Genomic DNA, 18540 nt, shown 5'->3' on the forward strand with positions numbered 1-18540 from the left:
TTTCTAGGTACTTTTTGATTTCCTCTTTGATTTCTTCAGTGATCTCTTGGTTATCAGGTAGTGTGTTGTTTAGCCTCCATGTGTTTGTATTTCTTACAGATTTTTTCCTGTAATTAATCTCTAGTCTCATAGCATTGTGGTCGGAAAAGATACTTGATACGATTTCAGTTTTCTTAAATTTACCAAGGCTTGATTTGTGACCCATGATATGATCTATCCTGCAGAATGTTCCATGAACACTTGAGAAGAATGTGTATTCTGTTGTTTTTGGATGGAATGTCCTATAAATTTCAATTAAGTCCATTTGGTTTAATATATCTTTTAAAGCTTGTGTTTCCTTATTTATTTTCATTTTGGATGATCTGTCCATTGGGGAAAGTGTGGTGTTAAAGTCCCCTGCTATGACTGTGTTACTGTCTATTTCCCCTTTCATGTCTGTTAATATTTGCCTTATGTATTGAGATGCTCCTATGTTGGGTGCATAAATATTTACAGTTGTTATATCTTCTTCTTGGATTGATCCCTTGATCATTATGTAGTGTCCTTCTTTGTCTCTTGTAATAGTTTTTGTTTTAAAGTCTATTTTGTCTGATATGAGAATTGCTACTCCAGCTTTCTTTTGATTTCCATTTGCATGGAATATCTTTTTTCCATCCCCTCACTTTCAGTCTGTATGTGTCCCTAGGTCTGAAGTGGGTCTCTTGTAGACAGCATATATACGGGTCGCATTTTTGTATCCATTTAGCCAGTCTACGTCTTTTGGTTGGAGCAATTAATCCATTTACATTTAAGGTAATTATCGATATGTATGTTCCTATTACCATTTTCTTAATTGTTTTGGGTTTATTATTGTAGGTCTTTTCCTTCTCTTGTGTTTCCTGCCTAGAGAAGTTCCTTTAGCATTTGTTGTAAGGCTGGTTTGGTGGTGAATTCTCTTAGCTTTTTGCTTGTCTGTAAAGCTTTTAATTACTCCATCAAGTCTGAATGAGATCCTTGCTGTGTAGAGTAATCTTGGTTGTAGGTTTTTCCCCTTCATCACTTTAAATATGTCCTGCCACCCACTTCTGGCTTGCAGAATTTCTGCTGAAAGATCAGCTGTTAACCTTATGGGGATCCCCTTGTGTGTTGTTGTTTTTCCCTTGCTGCTTTTAATATTTGTTGTATTTAATTTTTGATAGTTTGATTAATATGTGTCTTGGCGTGTTTTTCCTTGGATTTATCCTGTATGGGACTCTCTGTGCCTCCTGGACTTAAGTATTTCCTTTCCCATATTAGGGAAGTTTTCAACTATAATCTCTTCAAATATTTTCTCAGTCCCTTTCTTTTTCTCTTCTTCTTCTGGGACCCCTATAATTCGAATGTTCGTGCATTTAATGTTGTCCTAGAAGTCTCTGAGACTGTCCTCAATTCTTTTCATTCTTTTTTCTTTATTCTGCTCTGCAGTAGTTATTTCCACTATTTTATCTTCCAGGTCACTTTTCCGTTCTTCTGCTTCAGTTATTCTGCTACTGATCACTTCTAGAGAATTTTTAATTTCATTTATTGTGTTGTTCATCATTGTTTGTTTGCTCTTTAGTTCTTCCAGGTCCTTGTTAAACGTTTCTTGTATTTCCTCCATTCTATTTCCACGATTTTGGATCATCTTTACTATCATTACTCTGAACTCTTTTTCAGGGAGACTGCCTATTTCCTCTTCGTTTGTAAGGTCTGGTGGGTTTTTGCCTTGCTCCTTCATCTGCCATGTGTTTCTCTGTCTTCTCATTTTGCTTAACTTACTGTGTTTGGGGTCTCCTTGTCACAGGCTGCAGGTTCGTAGTTCCCGTTGTTTTTGGCGTCTGTCCTCAGTGGCTAAGGTTGGTTCAGTGGGTTGTGTAGGCTTCCTGGTGGAGGGGACTGGTGCCTGTGTTCTGGTGGATGAGGCTGGACCTTGTCTTTCTGGTGGGCAGGTCCACGTCTGGTGGTGTGTTTTGGGGTGTCTGTTGACTTATTATGATTTTAGGCAGCCTCTCTGCTAATGGGTGGGTTTTTGTTCCTGTCTTGCTAGTTGTTTGGCATAGGGTGTCCAGCACTGTAGCTTGTTGGTCGTTGAGTGGAGCTGGGTGTTGGCGTTGAGATGGAGATCTCTGGGAGATTTTCGCCGTTTGATATTACATGGAGCTGGAAGGTCTCTTGTGGACCAGTGTCCTGAAGTTGGCTCTCCCACCTCAGAGGCACAGCCCTGATGCCTGGCTGGAGCACCAAGAGCCTGTCCTCCACACAGCTCAGAATAAAAGGGGAGGAAAAACAAGAAAGACAGAAAGAAGAAGATAAAATAAAATAAAGTAAAATAAAATAAAGTTATTAAAATAAAAAATAATTATTAAGAAAAAAAAATTTTAAGTAATTAAAAAAACCCAAAAAACAAAGAAACAAAAACAGACAGACAGAACCCTAGGAGAAATGGTAAAAGCAAAGCTATACAGACAAAATCACACACAGAAGCATACACATACACACTCACAAAAAGAGAAAAGGGGGAAAAAATATATATATCGTTGCTCCCAAAGTCCACCTGCTCAGTTTGGGATGATTCATTGTCTATTCAGGTATTCCACAGATGCAGGGTGCATCAAGTTGATTGTGGAGATTTAATCCGCTGCTCCTGAGGCTGCTGGGAGAGATTTCCCTTTCTCTTCTTTGTTCGCACAGCTCCCGGGGTTCAGCTTTGGATTTGGACCCGCCTCTGTGTGTAGGTCGCCTGAAGGCATCTGTTCTTCACTCAGACAGGACGGGGTTAAAAGAGCAGCTGATTCGGGGGCTCTGGCTGACTCAGGCCGGGGGGAGGGAGGGGCACAGATGCGGGGCGAGCCTGCGGCGGCAGAGGCCGGCGTGACGTTGCACCAGCCTGAGGCGTGCCGTGCGTTCTCCCGGGGAAGTTGTCCCTGGATCACAGGACCCTGGCAGTGGCGGGCTGCACCGGCTCCCGGGAGGGGCGGTGTGGAGAGTGACCTGTGCTCGCACACAGGCTTCTTGGTGGCGGCAGCAGCATCCTTAGCGTCTCATGCCCGTCTCTGGGGTCCGCGCTGATCGCCGCGGCTCGCACCCGTCTCTGGAGCTCCTTTAAGCTGTGCTCTTAATCCCCCCTCCTCGCGCACCAGGAATCAAAGAGGCAAGAAAAAGTCTCTTGTCTCTTAGGCAGGTCCAGACTTTTTCCCGGACTCCCACCCGGCTAGCTGTGGCGCACTAGCCCCCTTCAGGCTGTGTTCACGCCGCCAACCCCAGTCCTCTCCCTGCAATCCGACCTCCGAAGCCCAAGCCTCAGCTCCCAGCCCCCGCCCGCCCCGGCGGGTGGGCAGACAAGCCTCTCGGGCTGGTGAGTGTTTGTCGGCACTGATCATCTGTGCGGGAATCTCTCTGCTTTGCCCTCCACACCCCTGTGGCTGCGCTCTCCTCCGCGGCTCCGAAGCTCCCCCCTCCGCCACCCGCAGTCTCCGCCCGCGAAGGGGCTTCCTAGTGTGTGGAAACCTTTCCTCCTTCACAGCTCCCTCCCACTGGTGCAGGTCCCGTCCCTATTCTTTGTCTTTTTTTTTTCTTTCTTTTACCCTACCCAGGTACATGGGGTTTCTTGCCTTTTGGGAGGTCTGAGGTCTTCTGCCAGCGTTCAGTAGGTGTTCTGTAGGAGCTGTTCCACATGTAGATGTATTTCTGATGTATTTGTGGGGAGTAATGTGATCTCCGTGTCTTACTCTTATGCCATCTTGAAGCTCCTCCTGTTTGTTGTTTTTATGTTCTGGAACCTTAGGTCTTTTCCATCAAAAACTGCCTTTCAACAGCCAGTTGTCTAGATTCTTTTAAATCAGTCAATGTGCATTGTCAGTATTTTCCATACACAATAGAATTCAGGTCTCTCAAGTTTCACTAGTGGTAATTTGTTACACAGCAAGCAACAGAAGATTAATATACCATTGTTTGTTTTATGGGTGCAGGTAAAGCAGGAAAAGAATGCTTGAGCATCTCTACCTATAAACAGGCTGGATTCCAAAGGCTTTACTAAGTATATTTCCTTTCAAATCTGAAGTGATATTATGCAAATCACTAATAGGACCTCTCCAGAATGGGAGGTTGATGATGCATATTTGCTTTCATGCCTTGCTTGTTCACATTCATAAAAGTTGATATTAAGTTGAAAGTTTATTCATATAGGATTAAGTAGTTTATTGGCTAAATGTATTACTGATGCCAAAACTATTACCTTCTTAACTATTTAGGTCCAAATAGTTTATATCTTTCATGCTGGCATTTATGTATAAAAGTATTTTATATTAAAAAAAAAATTCCTGTAAATCAATCAATATTTATTAAAAGTCTACTTAGAGTAAATCAATGCACTAAATCTTGTGAAACATGAAAAATACCTCTGCCCCCAAAGAATTTAGCTTTTCAATACACACACACAAAGATAAATTCTAATGAAAGGGATAAATTAAGTTGACTACAATGGCAAGTTGCAGAGAAGGAGCACTAGAAAATGAGTTAGATGACCTGGGTCCTTTTAAGTCTCCTGGCTCTAACAAAGAAGGCATCTTCTCTCTCAGCCTCTGTTGTTTCATATGTAAGGTTGGTATAATACCTGCCTGATTCTCATGGATTTATAAAATTCCTGCTCTGTACCAGGTACCTTATTAGGTCTTAATGATAAAAAGATGAACATGACTAGTTTAACCCATTGAGTTCACTGTTAAGTACAGGTTAATATACTTGAAAATAAAGTTACTACAATGTGATTATCACTATTGTTGAGCATAACTGGAGGAACAGCAAAGAGTTACTTTTTTTCTCCTAAACTGTGGAAATTTCCTCTAATCCAGAGGTGATGCAATATAAAGTATATAGCATCACTTTTGAAGTATTTTTGCCAAATGAATTTAAATCTAATCAAATCTTTAGATCTAAATTTAAGCTTATAAGAAATGAGGGGGATAGAACAAGTTAAATGAGATCACAAGAAAGCATTCAGACAAGTCCAGAAGGTGGACATTCTCAAGAAAAACTGGCTTGATCTCTTCAACAAGTCAATGCCATTAAAAGTTAAAAAGCAAGCTGGACTCTTTTATATTAAAAAAGACTTAAAAGACATAACAACCAAGTTACTATGAGGTCCTTGATTTGTACAGTCCATCTGTAAATAGGGACAATAAAGGAAATCTGAAGATGGATTTTGTATTAGAAGATAAAAAGATTAGAAAAATACTGTTAATTTTTTAGGATTGTTATGGTATTGTGGTTATATTGTAAATATCCTAATTGCTTATAATAATGATTTGGTAAAAACTCATGAAGTCCTATTTTACATTAAAATACAGCAGAAAATAATGAATAAAGCCATTATAGCAAAAATGTTAACAACTGACAAAATGATGTGATGAATATAGGGGTGTTCTATACCATTCTTTCTAAATTTCTGTGTCTGAAAAATTTCATAATAGCTAAAAATGAAAGATAAAGAATAAATGAGACAATATATTTGAAATCACTTTGTAAACTTTAAAAGGATAGATAAAAGAGTTTTTTTTTTTAAAGAAATTGTTGGAGAAAGAAGGAATGGTTCTTTTTCAAGCATATGTGCTACTTCGGACCACACTGCTAAGAGAAGTCAGGACTGGCCACCACAGAGATCCACCCAATGCCTCTAGAAATAGAAACCAGGAGCAATAGCATGGATTCCCAGATACTGATCTTTTTAATACCTCCCTTCATGCCGAGATGACCTTGACCAAAATTGAAGACAAATGTCTTCTTTCTGGGAAAGGTGGGCTAAAGCAACGTGCACTTATCCAAGAAGAAGCAGAAAGCCTGTAACCATTACAACATGAGAGTAACTGGTGAGTTTTCCTTTTTGCAGATCGGTAGGATTTGGCACCCAAAGCAGAGGTTTGAAACCATGGATGATTGCCCTTATTGTGTTATTACTGACAGTGGTAACTGTGGCCACTGGTCTTCTGGCTCACTTCTTAGTCTCTGGTAGGTAAAATTGTGGATTTTGCTCAGTTTGATTTCAGTTTTCTGTAAAGCTTCATTTGAATAAATGTAAATTTATTTCCATCCAAAAATAATGTACTTTCACCAGTAAATGTCCACATTTTGAATTTTTTAATTTATTCAGTCATTTCATCAACAAATAACTACTGAATGTTTAGTATGTCCAAGTACTTTTCAGGGCACTCAAGAAACAGCATTAAGCAAAGCAGATAAATTTCCCACCTCCTTGGAGCTCACAATCTAGTATTCTTTTCAGAATCTATACAAAAGACCAAAATAGTAATTGTCTAAAATTTACTAGTAATCACAATAAACTCTAATCATTCATGTATATGCAAGTGAAAAATTATGATGAATTAGTTATTAAAATTGGCTCTTTTACTCAGCATTTTCTGCCCACTAACATTTCTAGGGAAAAAAGAAAAGCACATGTCCAATGAAATAATGAATTTTGAAATTATTGGTAAAGTATAAATATGATACAATATTATTACTTATTTTTAGAGAAAAAATTTTACTCTTTCCAAAACAATATCGATAGATTATTTTTCTATTGCCTGATATATTTATAATCCCACAAAAATTCATTGCAGAATTCTCTTTTTATATTGCATCACTCTGCAGAGTGCAAACCATTTACATTGTTGACAAACGTCCACAATGTCAACCTCACACAGATGTATGTGATAAGACAACTAGTTCAGGGGACTTACTTGAATGGACTTATCTGTTGTCTCTTTCCTCAGACTTGATGGGGGAGTGAAGATTCTTTTAGGAGCTTTAAAGGGCTTAAGAACATAGTTCTGGGGCCCATATAACGACCCCATCTGTAGTTTACACCAATGGCAAAAGATTCTCAGGTCAGTTAATTTAATGTATAGAAGCCCCTTTACTATGAGTAGAGGGTTCAATTACAAATGGACTATATAGATTAGTAATCGGGGGGACCAAAAAAGCACTACAGAGTCCAGAGATGTCCCTAGGAGATAGACTATCCTGAGGCCCTCTTTCTTTCCTAGATCCACAGCTTCCCAAGGAGAGATGTGCTTCTGTGGTTGCTCCATTTTCTATCTTTAACTCTTTGTAGATTTCTTGCCCCACCAGGGCCATACTCCTAAGATTACCACATTCCTCCATTGCTCTGTTTTTTATAAACTTTCCTGAGAGACGAGCAGAAATCTGATTGATTCATCCCTTTTACACACTGTTCTCACCTCCAACCTCAGGCAGTTTTTTCCCTGCCTTTCTTTTCACACCTTTCTTAGTGTGCCTGGCTCTTCCATTAAAAACCAAAATTTACAAGAACACTTATTTACCTCTACTTCCAGTAGAGTACAAGGTGGTATACATTTCACCACAGCAAGAAGCAATACAGTAATTAAATATTCCAGCTCTAGAGCCACACTTGTCTGGGCTTAAACTTGGAGAGGCCACTAACTAGTTGTATAGCACAGAGCAAGTTACTTAATGCCTCCTGCCTCACTTTCTTCATCTGTAAAATGAAGGTGATGCCAGTCTTAGAGAGCTTAGTGAGAGTCAAGTGAATTAATACATATAAAGTGCCCAGAACAGAGCTTGGCACATAGTAGGCACTGAATAAATACCAGCTACTATTATTAACATACAACATTAATCATTATTTTTATTATATTTATTATTAAACTAAATTAAAGTCTCAGAGATATATTCAAGACTTCATATTAGCCCCATTATAGTTGGGCCTTAGATCCCAAAATCTACCCTCAAACCACTTAATTTCCTACTTTTTTTTTCATCACAGACCAGAAAATGGAGTATTATCATGGCACCTTTAAAATTTCAGATCTACGAGTCAAAAGTAATTCTGGACAAAGCAGCCCACACCAGCTTAAGGACTTACAGGAGATGAGTGAAAACTTGGTAAGTCAGATAAAATTGTTTCTATCATAAAATATTGCAGGAGGAAGGGATTTTGTAAATCATTTTCCCCACTATTTCTTAAAACATGATTTTCAGACAATTTGCATCAGAATCATCTTGCAGATTCCCAGGTCCCACTCCAGATCTTCTGAATCAGTGTATGATGGGGTGGGTGGGTAGGGAGAGGGGAGTAAGGGAATCTCCATTCTAGCAAATTGGTGATTCTGATAAACCACTTTTTAAACCACCTCATTTAAAAGTGAGAGAACGGAAGCCAAGGTATCCCAGCCCATCGCTCCCCCATTCCACCACAATACTACCCACTGAAAAGCTTAAACATACCAGAAGTGGTTATTTGTAAAACCACATGCTTTTTTTTGTTAGACCACATTTTAAGACTTAAAATATTTGTTAAATACATGAAGAAAGGAAAGAGGATTATAAATGTTCATTTTATCTCAAAAACACACTAATTAAGATAAAATACCCAGACCTATTGTGCAATATTCAAATGACCTGCTAACGATTTTGTTAAAACTGAAATACAAGACTGCCCCCAACCCTCCAAAATAAGTAAACTCAGTTGCATAACAGCTCTGCTCACGATGCGTGTGAACCCTCACTCAAAAACTAAGGTCAAGTTAATTTCCTTGACAAAGAAGCACAGAGCATAAAATTATTTTAAAAGGGTGGAAATGTCAGGTGTTGGTTTGTTTTAGTCAAAGAATCTTTTTTTTACTCAAAACATTTCCTTTCTTTCTCAAACCATTTTCCTTTTTTCATGCCGCTATTTGATCTGTCCACATGCATACCCAGTTGCAACATATTCACAGCCACATCACAGATGGAGTTTTTAATCTGTATTTCCAATTCTCATTAAATTATGCACATTTTTTTATTTTGCAGTCTCATCCCCCCAAATCAATAATTACACTTATAGATTGATATATATCCTCCATTCTTTTATATTCAGAGCACCTTAGAAAATAGCGTTTGTGATCATTTCTTGAGGAATGGCAGAAAAAACTTGGATACATACCTTAGTATCTCTTTTATTCCTCTGACCCTGACTCCACATAGCCTCCTCAATCTAAAAATATGAATAATAAATTAATTAATCTTAGTTAAAAAGATATACAATTTCTTTGAACATTGAAAAAATATTTATAATTTAACAGGAAAGTTTAAAATTTGTTTTCTTTATGTTTTACAGCCAACATTGTTGGCATTGTTTTAGGCTAACTAAGACATTGTTTCTACTGAAATAAATGGACAGGAATGAAGCAGGTCTTTTAAAAAAAAGTGAAAGAAATTCACTTATAGAGGTACGTCTATAACATTATGTGTTTGAAGGTGGACTTTGAAGCTTCACTAAAGCACACGTTTTTAGGTGTGAAAGAACCTCAGGTACAAAGGCTGAGTTATGTGATGAAACATTATCATCATAAGGACCTACAAGGCCTTTCTCTAGTTGTCATTATTTATTTCTTCTCTTTTATTTTCATACCACACTCTCATTCTCCTCCCCCTGCAGACAACCATACTGTATTTCACATGTATTCTTTTATTAGTATTCATTCTTGCAAAAATGCATTTTCTTGTTTTGTGCAGAGCACATGCTTTTAATGTATTCTTTGTGTTATAAATCCCTTGTTTAAAAATGTACCATAGTTTGAGTGGCTTATAAACAACAGAAATTTACTTCTCATAATAATGGAGGCTGGAAGTCTGAAATCATGACACTAACATGGTCAGGTTCTGGCAAGAACCCTCTTTGATGTTGCAGACTGCAGACTTCTTGGTGTATCCTTACATGGTGGAGAGCAGGGAGCTAAAGAGCTCTCCGGGGTCTCTTTTATAAGGTGCTAATCCCATTCATGACCTAATCACCTCCCAAAGGCCGCACCTCTTCATATATGGCCTTCATTATGTTAAAGCAGGTTCCCTCAATGCCCACTTTCTGGAGGATTTGTAACATAAATCAGTGTTGGATTTTGTCAAAAGCTTTTTCTGCATCTATTGAGATGGTCATATGGTTTTTATTCTTCAGTTTGTAAATGTGGTGTATCACACTGACTGATTTGCAGATACTGAAAAATTCTTGCATCCCTGGGAAAAATCCCACTTGATCTTGGGGTATGACCCCTTCAATGTATTGTTGGATTCGGTTTGCTAGTATTTTGTTGAGGATCTTTGCATCTATATTCATCAGTGATATTGACCTGTAATTTTCTTTTTTTGTGGTATCTTTGTCTGGCTTTGGTATCAGGGTGATGCTGGCCTCATAGAATGACTTTGGGAGTGTTCCTTCCTCTGCAATTTTTTTGGAAGAGTTTCAGAAGGATAGGTGTTAACTCTTCTATAAATGTTTGATAGAACTCGCCTGTGAAGCCATCTAGTCCTGGACTTTGTTTGTTGGGAGTTTTTTAATCAGTTTCAATTTCAGTACTGGTGATTGGTCTGTTCATATGTTCTATTTCTTCCTGGTTCAGTCTTGGGAGATTGTACCTTTCTAAGAATTTGTCCATTTCTTCTAGTGTTTACTTTATCGGTATATAGTTGCTTGTAGTAGTCTCTTAAGATCTTTTGTATTTCTGTGGTGTCCATTGTATAATAACTTTCTCCTTTTCCATTTCTAATTTTATTCATCTGAGCCCTCTCCCTCTTTTTCTTGATGAGTCTAGCTGAAGGTTTATCAATTTTCTTTATCTTTTCAAAGAACCAGTTTTTAGTTTCATTGATCTTTTCTGTTTTCTTCATCTCTATTTCATTTATTTCTGCCCTGACTTTTATGATTTCTAGATAGGAACAGTTTGTTGGTAGTAGACATTGCACTTATCCATTCCATCTTTTATTAACTTGGACCATATTGCCCTTCATAAAACAAAAATCCATAATTTTAAAGTAATCATATTTATCAGTTTTCTCAGCCTTATGGTTGTGTTTTTAAAGTTTTTTTTTAAATTATTTCCTCTTTTAAGTTATAAAATTATTTTACTGTATTTTCTTCTATTAAACTATACTTCTACCTTCTACAGAAGGTTTTTAATGCATCTGAAGTCCACCTTTGAATGTGATATTAAGTAGGAACCCAGGTAGTGATCCAGTTTTCCCAATGTAACTAACTAAACAATCTGTTTCACCAATATATGGTATGATTATTCAGCTTATGACACTTCTTAGCCCCTGAGTCTTACAGAAAAATAAAACCATGATCCATCTCTTCAAACTGCTTCCCATCTCCTTGGAGAGATGATAGTAACACACATGATACTGAACAGCATGACGTGATATAGTTAAGGACTAAATTGTATGTTGAGGACTATAAGTGCAGAAGAACTTCAAAGAAAAGGAAGATCAACTAGGGTTCACATGGTCAGGAAAGGCTGTGTATTATTTTAGCCCTGTTTAAGTGAGACAATGTCCCTTTCCCTCCCATCCCCACCAATTTACCTTCAGGAGAATTACAGGAAGTGCTCATGCCTCATCCTGAGCCACTCCTTTTTATTGTTGCTAAATCCCAATGAGTGAAACCAGATTCTTCTCTCTGACCTATGTGGGTGCTAATTAGACAGCCAAGAAATACAGGTTGTAGGTCCTGTTCTTCCTCATAATTGGGGATTTACTGATTTGAATGGAAATGGAAATGCAAAAATAAAATGAGTTCATGCTCAGATACTGCTAAAACCCACTCCAGTTCCTTGAGATAGTAGCACAGACATATCTCATCTTTCATACCATTCTTCAGAGAATACTCCAGTAACCAGACACCATGATATTCCTAAATAGGTAGGTCAATTTTATTATTATTATAAGTTTGAGTAGGATCACTGACTGAACGAGCACTTCATTTGAAGAAATATATTTCAGAAATATTTTTAAAGTATAGGATCATTACAAATGTGAAAGTTAAAAACGTGTAACACTATAGCAATAACACTAGTTAACATATATTGAATGCCAAGCACTCAATTAGCTTAGCACATTAAGCACTGTATCTGTATTATTTTAGTTAATTCTCAAAAACAAACTTATGAGGTAAGTATAATTATTATCACAATTTTACAAATTGAAAAATCAAGGTACAGAGAAGTTAATTTACCCAAGATCATTCAGCTAGTAAACGATATAGTTAGGGTTTTAGATTACATTTTCTTAATACATTTTTGTCATCTGTGTGATTTTACTTCCCATCTACCATCCCACAAAACACCAGAAATCACATAATTATCCCTGGTACATTATTCTCTTTCAGTTACAGTTGACCCTTGAACAACATGGGTTTGAACTGCGCAGGTTCACTTACATGCAATCTTTTCAATAAATACGTGCTATAAATAAATAAATAAATATGTGCTACAGTACTACATGATTGGTGGTTGGTTGAATTTACAGATGCAGAACCAGGGATACAGAGGGCCAACTATGAAGTTATATGAAGATTTTTGACACAACCCCCCACATAGTTCAATGGTCATTGAATACTGTATAGTATTAGCATGTGCCAGTGACCACCACCTGAATTAACAATGGCACCAGTTAGGAATTTTCTTAGTGTTGTCTCCAAAAAAACCCACTTCTCCTGTGCCCAAAGCAGTCCTAAATTTTGTCTTCTTTGTGCCCAAGAACACCAGAAACAGCTCCTGAAATGACCCTCAAACTATCCTTTAGATTATGTGTCTAGAGTTGTGGAGACAAAGAACTTGGAAACAGAAGTGATGTAAGGAGAAAATGTAGTTTAGGAACACTCTCTAAAGGAACTTGAAGACACCAGTGAGAGACTTGGCTCTCTGAAGCAGGAAGCTCTTCTCTTGAGAAAAGGCAACGGGGTCAAGGTAAACAACTTAGCAAAGGTATTAGACTACCTAAAGTTTGGAGTTGCATAATGTAAGAGAAGTAAGAGGCCCAATGCCTGGTGTAGGCCTATGGTCCTATGCCTAGAGAAGAGATGAATTTGAGAGCTTAGAGAAGAAAATAAGCAGCAATTACTTTAAAAAGCAATAAAAAACCTTTGTGTTCAGAGATTAGAAAAATTGGGTGTAGAATGTGACTGAGTTCTTACTTGAGAGCTCAAACTCACGTTCATTTCATAACTGAAGATTAGGTATGACTAAAAGAGGAAAATGTGTATCACAATCTCTGCCTTCAATGTGCTAAATTTGAATACTGAAAGAAAAAGCTAACTGTTGTATATTTCATGTCTAATCTTCAATATAACACTGCAAAGGAGGCATTGTTATTCACACTTTATAGACAGATAAGAGAACTAAGCCTCTGAAGTTAAGGTCCACAGTTGGTAAATCAAGGAGGGGAGATTTGAAGCCATATAGGTTAACTCCAACAGGTGCTATCTCCACTAAATTGTTCTTTTTGTCAGGAAGGGACTAAGCTATAATAGAAAGTTCAGTTCTGCATCAATTCTTCTCCCATTTAATTTTTAAATCCATAAAGATTATAAATCTATCTGTTCTGTCAGACCACTTTTACTTAGCCAACACATTGGGATTACATTACTAATTATATAAGGATGTCTTCATCCTTAGTTTCTTCATTTCCTTGTACCAATTTTTTCAGCTTTATTAAGATATAATTGACATATAACATTGTGTAACTTTAAGGTGTAAAATGTGATGATATGATACACTTATGTTGCAAAATGATTACCACTATAACACCTCCATCATGTCACATAATTACCATTTTTTTTGTGTGGTGAGAACACAAGATCTACTCTCTTAGCAACTTTCAAGTATATAACACAGTGTCATTAAGTATAAGCATTACAATGTACATGGGATACCAGAACTTATTAATTTGTAACCAGAAGTTTGTACTCTTTGATCAAGATTTCTCCATTTTTCCCATCCCCTAGCCTTAGTAAGTACCATTCTACTATCTGTTTCTATGAATTCCGCTTTTTAGATTCCACATAAAACTGGAATAAAGTATTTGTCTTTGACTTATTTCACTTAGCATAATGCCCTCAAAATCCATCCATGTTGGCAGAATTTCATTCTTTCTCCTGGCTGAGGAATATACAGCTGACTTTTGAACACTATGGGCTTGAATTACAAGGGTCCACTTATATGCAGATTTTTTTTCATTAATAAATACTGTAGGATTATATGATTTGACCCATGGTTGGTTGAATCCACAGATGCAGAACCATGAATACAGAGAACCATATGGGAACTGTGGATACAGAGGGATGTTATGCTATATGGGGATTTTCAACAGCACAGGGGTCAGTACCCCTAACCACGATATTGTTCAAGGGTCAACTGTATATATATGTATATACATCTTCTTTATCCATTTATTTTTTGACAGACACTTAGGTTGTTTCCATATCTTGCCTATTGTGGATAATACTGTGATGAACATGAGAGTGCAGATATCTCTCTGAGATCCTGTTTTAATTTCCTTTGGATCTATACCCAGAAGTGGGATTGCTGGCTCAGATGGTAGTTTTAGTTTTTTGATGACCCCCCATACTTCCTCCACAGTGGCTATGCCAATTTACACTCCCACCAACCGTGCTCCTTTCACCAAAGTCTTGAAGTTTCATTGTTAAGATCTTTCACCTCCTTAGTTAAATTTATCCCAAAGTATTTTATTGTTTTTGATGCTATTATGAATCGGGTTGTTTTCTTTATTTCTTCTTCAGATATATTGTTGTTATTGTATAGAAACACAACTGATTTCTATACACTATGAATGTTGATTCTATATGTTTGATTTCTCTGTTGATATGTATGCAACTTTACTGAATTCATTGGTCAGTTCTAACAGTGTTTTGGTGGCATATTTAAGATTTTCTATATATAAAATTATATCATCTGCAAATAAAGGCAATTTTACTTCTTCCTGTCTGATCTTGATGCCTTTTATTCTTTTTCTTGCCTGACAGCTCTAGCTAGAACTCCCAGTAACATGGTGAATAGGAGTGGTGAGAGTGGGCACCTTCTTATCTTGTTCCTGATCTTAGAGGGAAAGATTTCAATCTTTTACTGTTGAGTTTGGTGTAAGCTGTGCATTTGTCATATATGGAGTTTATTATGTTGAGGTATGTTCCTTCTACACCTGATTTGTTGAGTGTTTTTATCATGAAAGAACACTGTATTCTGTCAAATGCTTTTTCTGTATCTATTGAGATGGTCATATGATTTTTAGCTTTCATCCTATTGATGTGTTGTGTCACATTTATTGATTTGCATATGTTGAACCATCCTTGCATCCCAGAGATAAATCTCACTTGATCATGGTATATGATCCTTTTAATGTGCTGTTGAATTTAGTTTGCTAATACACTGTTGAGAATTTTTGCATCAGGAATATTGGTCTGAAGTTTTATTTTCTTGTAGTGTCCTTACCTGGCTTTGGTATAAAGGTAATGCTGGCCTCACAAAATAAGTTTGGGTGTGTTCCTTCTTCTTTGATTTTTTGGAAGAGTTCGAGAAGGACTGGCATTAATTCTTATTTAAATGTTTGGTAACATTCACCAGTGAAACCATCTGGTCCTGGGCTTTTCCTTTTGAGGAGGGTTTTGATTACTGATTTAATCTCCTTACTCATTATTGGTCTCAGATTTTCTATTTCTTCATGATTCAGTCTTGGTAGGTTGTATTTCTCTAGGAATTTATCCATTTCTTCTAGATTATCCAATTTGTTGGTTTATAATTGTTCATAGTAGTTTCTTATGATCCTTTGTATTTTTGTGTTATAATGTCTACTCTTTCATTTCTGATTTTGTTTGAGTCTTCTCTCTCTTTTTTCTTTTAGATAGTCTCACTAAAGCTTTGTCAATTTTGTTAATCTTTTCAAAAACACAGTTCTTAGTTTTGTTGATCTTTTCTATTGTTTTTCTGATCTTTATTTCATTTATTTCTGTTCTTACCTTTGTTACCTCTTTCCTTCTGCTAGCCTTGGTCTTAGTTTGTTCTTTTTCTAGTTCCTTGAGGGGTAAAGAGATCAAAAGACCAATAAGCCTCAAAATCCTGTGAGCACCATCAGTGCTCAGGTTGGCCATGTTCTACATAAACTTAGGATAATGATTCACAGCTGACTTCTTAAATCCTGGGTTTTGCCAAAAATCTGGATTTTAAATAGATAGAATAACAACTTTAAAGGATTGCAATAAGAACGATCAAGATTATGGTCCTTATTTTTAGAGGGCAAAGAATATAGGCTGCCTTTGGAGAGGGGTAACCATTACATGTTGCTTGTACATATCAGTGGGTCGGAGCTCTTAGTCCATAGGAATCAAGTTACTGAAAATGTCAACAAGGAGAAAAAATTCCCCTCAAATACTTCATGGGCAGTTTTCTTTTTTCTCTAGGAGCACTGATCTCAATCTGATGTAAATTTCATTAAAAACACTAATAAAATCTTCCTGATAAATGCAAGGCTTTCTGATAAATAAATTTTCACTTCCTTTTATTAATTCATTCAAAAAAGCATGCTGAATTCTTACATATTGTAGAGTATGAAAAGAAGAATGATTGTCCCTATCCATAAAAGGTTTGCAGTTTACTAGAGGAGATAATATATTTTCATAAATAACTATATTAAGGAGTAGAAGATATAAGAGGAATAAGAACAATTAGGACAGGAAGAGGAAAGATTACTCTGAGGTTCAAGGAATAAACCCAAAGTAGGTCTTATCTGAAATAGACTTTGAAGGAGAGTTGTGATTCAGAAAAGCAGAGCCAGCAGAATCAGAGAGGGGACTACAGACCAAAGGAATAGCCTGAGAAGGGCAAGTACACAGGGAAACAAGACATGCCTGCAAACAGCACTACCAAGCATGAAAGGTAATGGTGGTGTTGATGGGGGTTGTGGGTGCGGGGATCAATGAGAGATGGTGAGGCCCTTGAACATATGACTCTGTGACCAGAGGCTCAAATGCAATTGTGCTCTAATCTCTATTTCTACCTTGAGTTCAGCCCTGGAGTAAAGCAACTTCAATTAAACCTTATTTGAGGTTAAAGGTGTGTTTTTTAAAAAGCATCTCTTATACCATCCTTTGTGTGCCACCCTTATTATAACTAGGAGAAAGCAACAGGATCTGAATTTTTTTCTTGGCATGTTTTGGCTCTAAACTTTTAGTTCTCAGGCACTCTGATCTGGTGTGATATTGGTAGAAACTGCCTTCATATTCCATTGGCCAGTCTTCAGTGGCATATCTCTCTGAAGTTTGTGGTCTCAGCTCTGAAACACCCCTATGTGAATACAAAGACTGCTGTGAGAGGAGCAAGCTGGGAAGCATCTAAACTGAAATGCAGGCTACGTGTGTGAACAGAGGTAGTTTAGGAATGAGAGCTAAATGGCTGGGCCCGTCTGTTTGTTTGAATTGAAGGCCTCTCCCTAACTCTTCCATTAAACACCCAACTAACCTTCAATTGTCCTCTTAGAACTTAGTCTCAGTGCAACTTCCAGCATTTCAAAATCATCAAACATAAAGAGGTACTACCTTGAAAGGAGGTCTTTTGTTCAATATGAGGGACTAACTCCAACTACAAAACTCTACAAATGGCTCCAAATGGGAGCAAGATAGATTTATAAATCACTAACTCTATTAAGATATGTAAATAATCAACTTAGAACAAGCTGGCACACAGCTTAAAAAAAGTGTCCTTTGAAACTTCTGAGAATTTAGAATTAGAATGCCAAAGTGCTGGCAGAATGTTTCTGATGAAATAGGCCTTAATCTGCCAGGGAAACATTTTTGGGGGGGTTCTCTAGAAAGCTAGTTCTTACATAAACTCCATTCAGCAATAAAGTTTACATTCATGTCTTCTCTAATTTCCCCTGTTTTAAATCCCTTTAGTGTAGGAACCCTGTTAGCTAGTCTCTGTGCCCCAGCATTTTTTAGGAAAACATAAAGATCCTGGGCTTCACCCCAGACCCAACTAATGAGGCTTTATAGGGACACGGTCCTGGAATTTGAAATATAGAGAAGAGACTTCTATATTTCTGTGATTACCAAAGTTACTTCTACCTAGATTCTTCTTATGTTATCCTTTCAGCTCCTATCTTCCCAGACACCTGAACTATTCAAAGATGGAATGGACGCTGGAGCTAGATATTCTTCTCAGCAGGCATTCTGCCAGATGAATGATGTCATCCAGAGTCAAAAACTTAATCCAGTACCTTCACCAACAAGTCACAAACAGCCAAGGGATCTATTGCGGGTAGAATTTCAGGGGATAATTACAAACCAAACTTCTTTAGATACTCAAACACTATTTACTTTTTTTCCTTTTAATACTGGTCATTTTTCTCCCCTTTGTTTTGGTTAGTCTTTTCTTTTCTTTTGGATTTCCCCCAGATACTGAGTAATAGGACTGGCTGTGTATGTCGGAAGAGAAATGATTAAAACAATTATCGGTCTTGCAAAAACGTATTTTACAAAATAATTTCAGTTCTAACATATAAACCCCACATTTCTTCAGCCCATTTAAGCTTTTCTTATTTAAATACAAGTAAGTGTATATTCTGGATACAAGCAATTTCTCTATTTGCTAAATACTGTCTTTGATCTAAAGTTCAAAAATATATTACCAAATTTATGTTTAAAAGTTTTATACTTTAAGTCAATCGACTGTTTATGTTATAACTTAT

General features: G+C 37.1%; 1 protein-coding gene across 5 annotated transcripts in view; it reads left to right on the top strand.

Annotated features, from left to right (window-relative positions):
• Positions 1–18540, top strand: part of LOC309661787 (transmembrane protease serine 11A-like) — a 55120-nt gene that overhangs the window by 15491 nt on the left and 21089 nt on the right. For 3 of the 5 annotated variants that reach the window (XM_082463840.1, XM_082463841.1, XM_082463839.1), the window contains 3 exons: positions 5882–6000; positions 7799–7917; positions 17946–18110. In XM_082463840.1, coding sequence (XP_082319966.1) covers positions 5882–6000; positions 7799–7917; positions 17946–18110 — 403 coding nt within the window. The remainder of the gene's footprint in view (positions 1–5881; positions 6001–7798; positions 7918–17945; positions 18111–18540) is intronic. The other 2 variants (XM_082463843.1, XM_082463842.1) reach the window with 1 other exon arrangement.

This window comes from Balaenoptera physalus (assembly GCF_965194825.1).
Source record: "Balaenoptera physalus genome assembly, chromosome: 5".
NCBI lineage: Eukaryota > Metazoa > Chordata > Mammalia > Artiodactyla > Balaenopteridae > Balaenoptera > Balaenoptera physalus.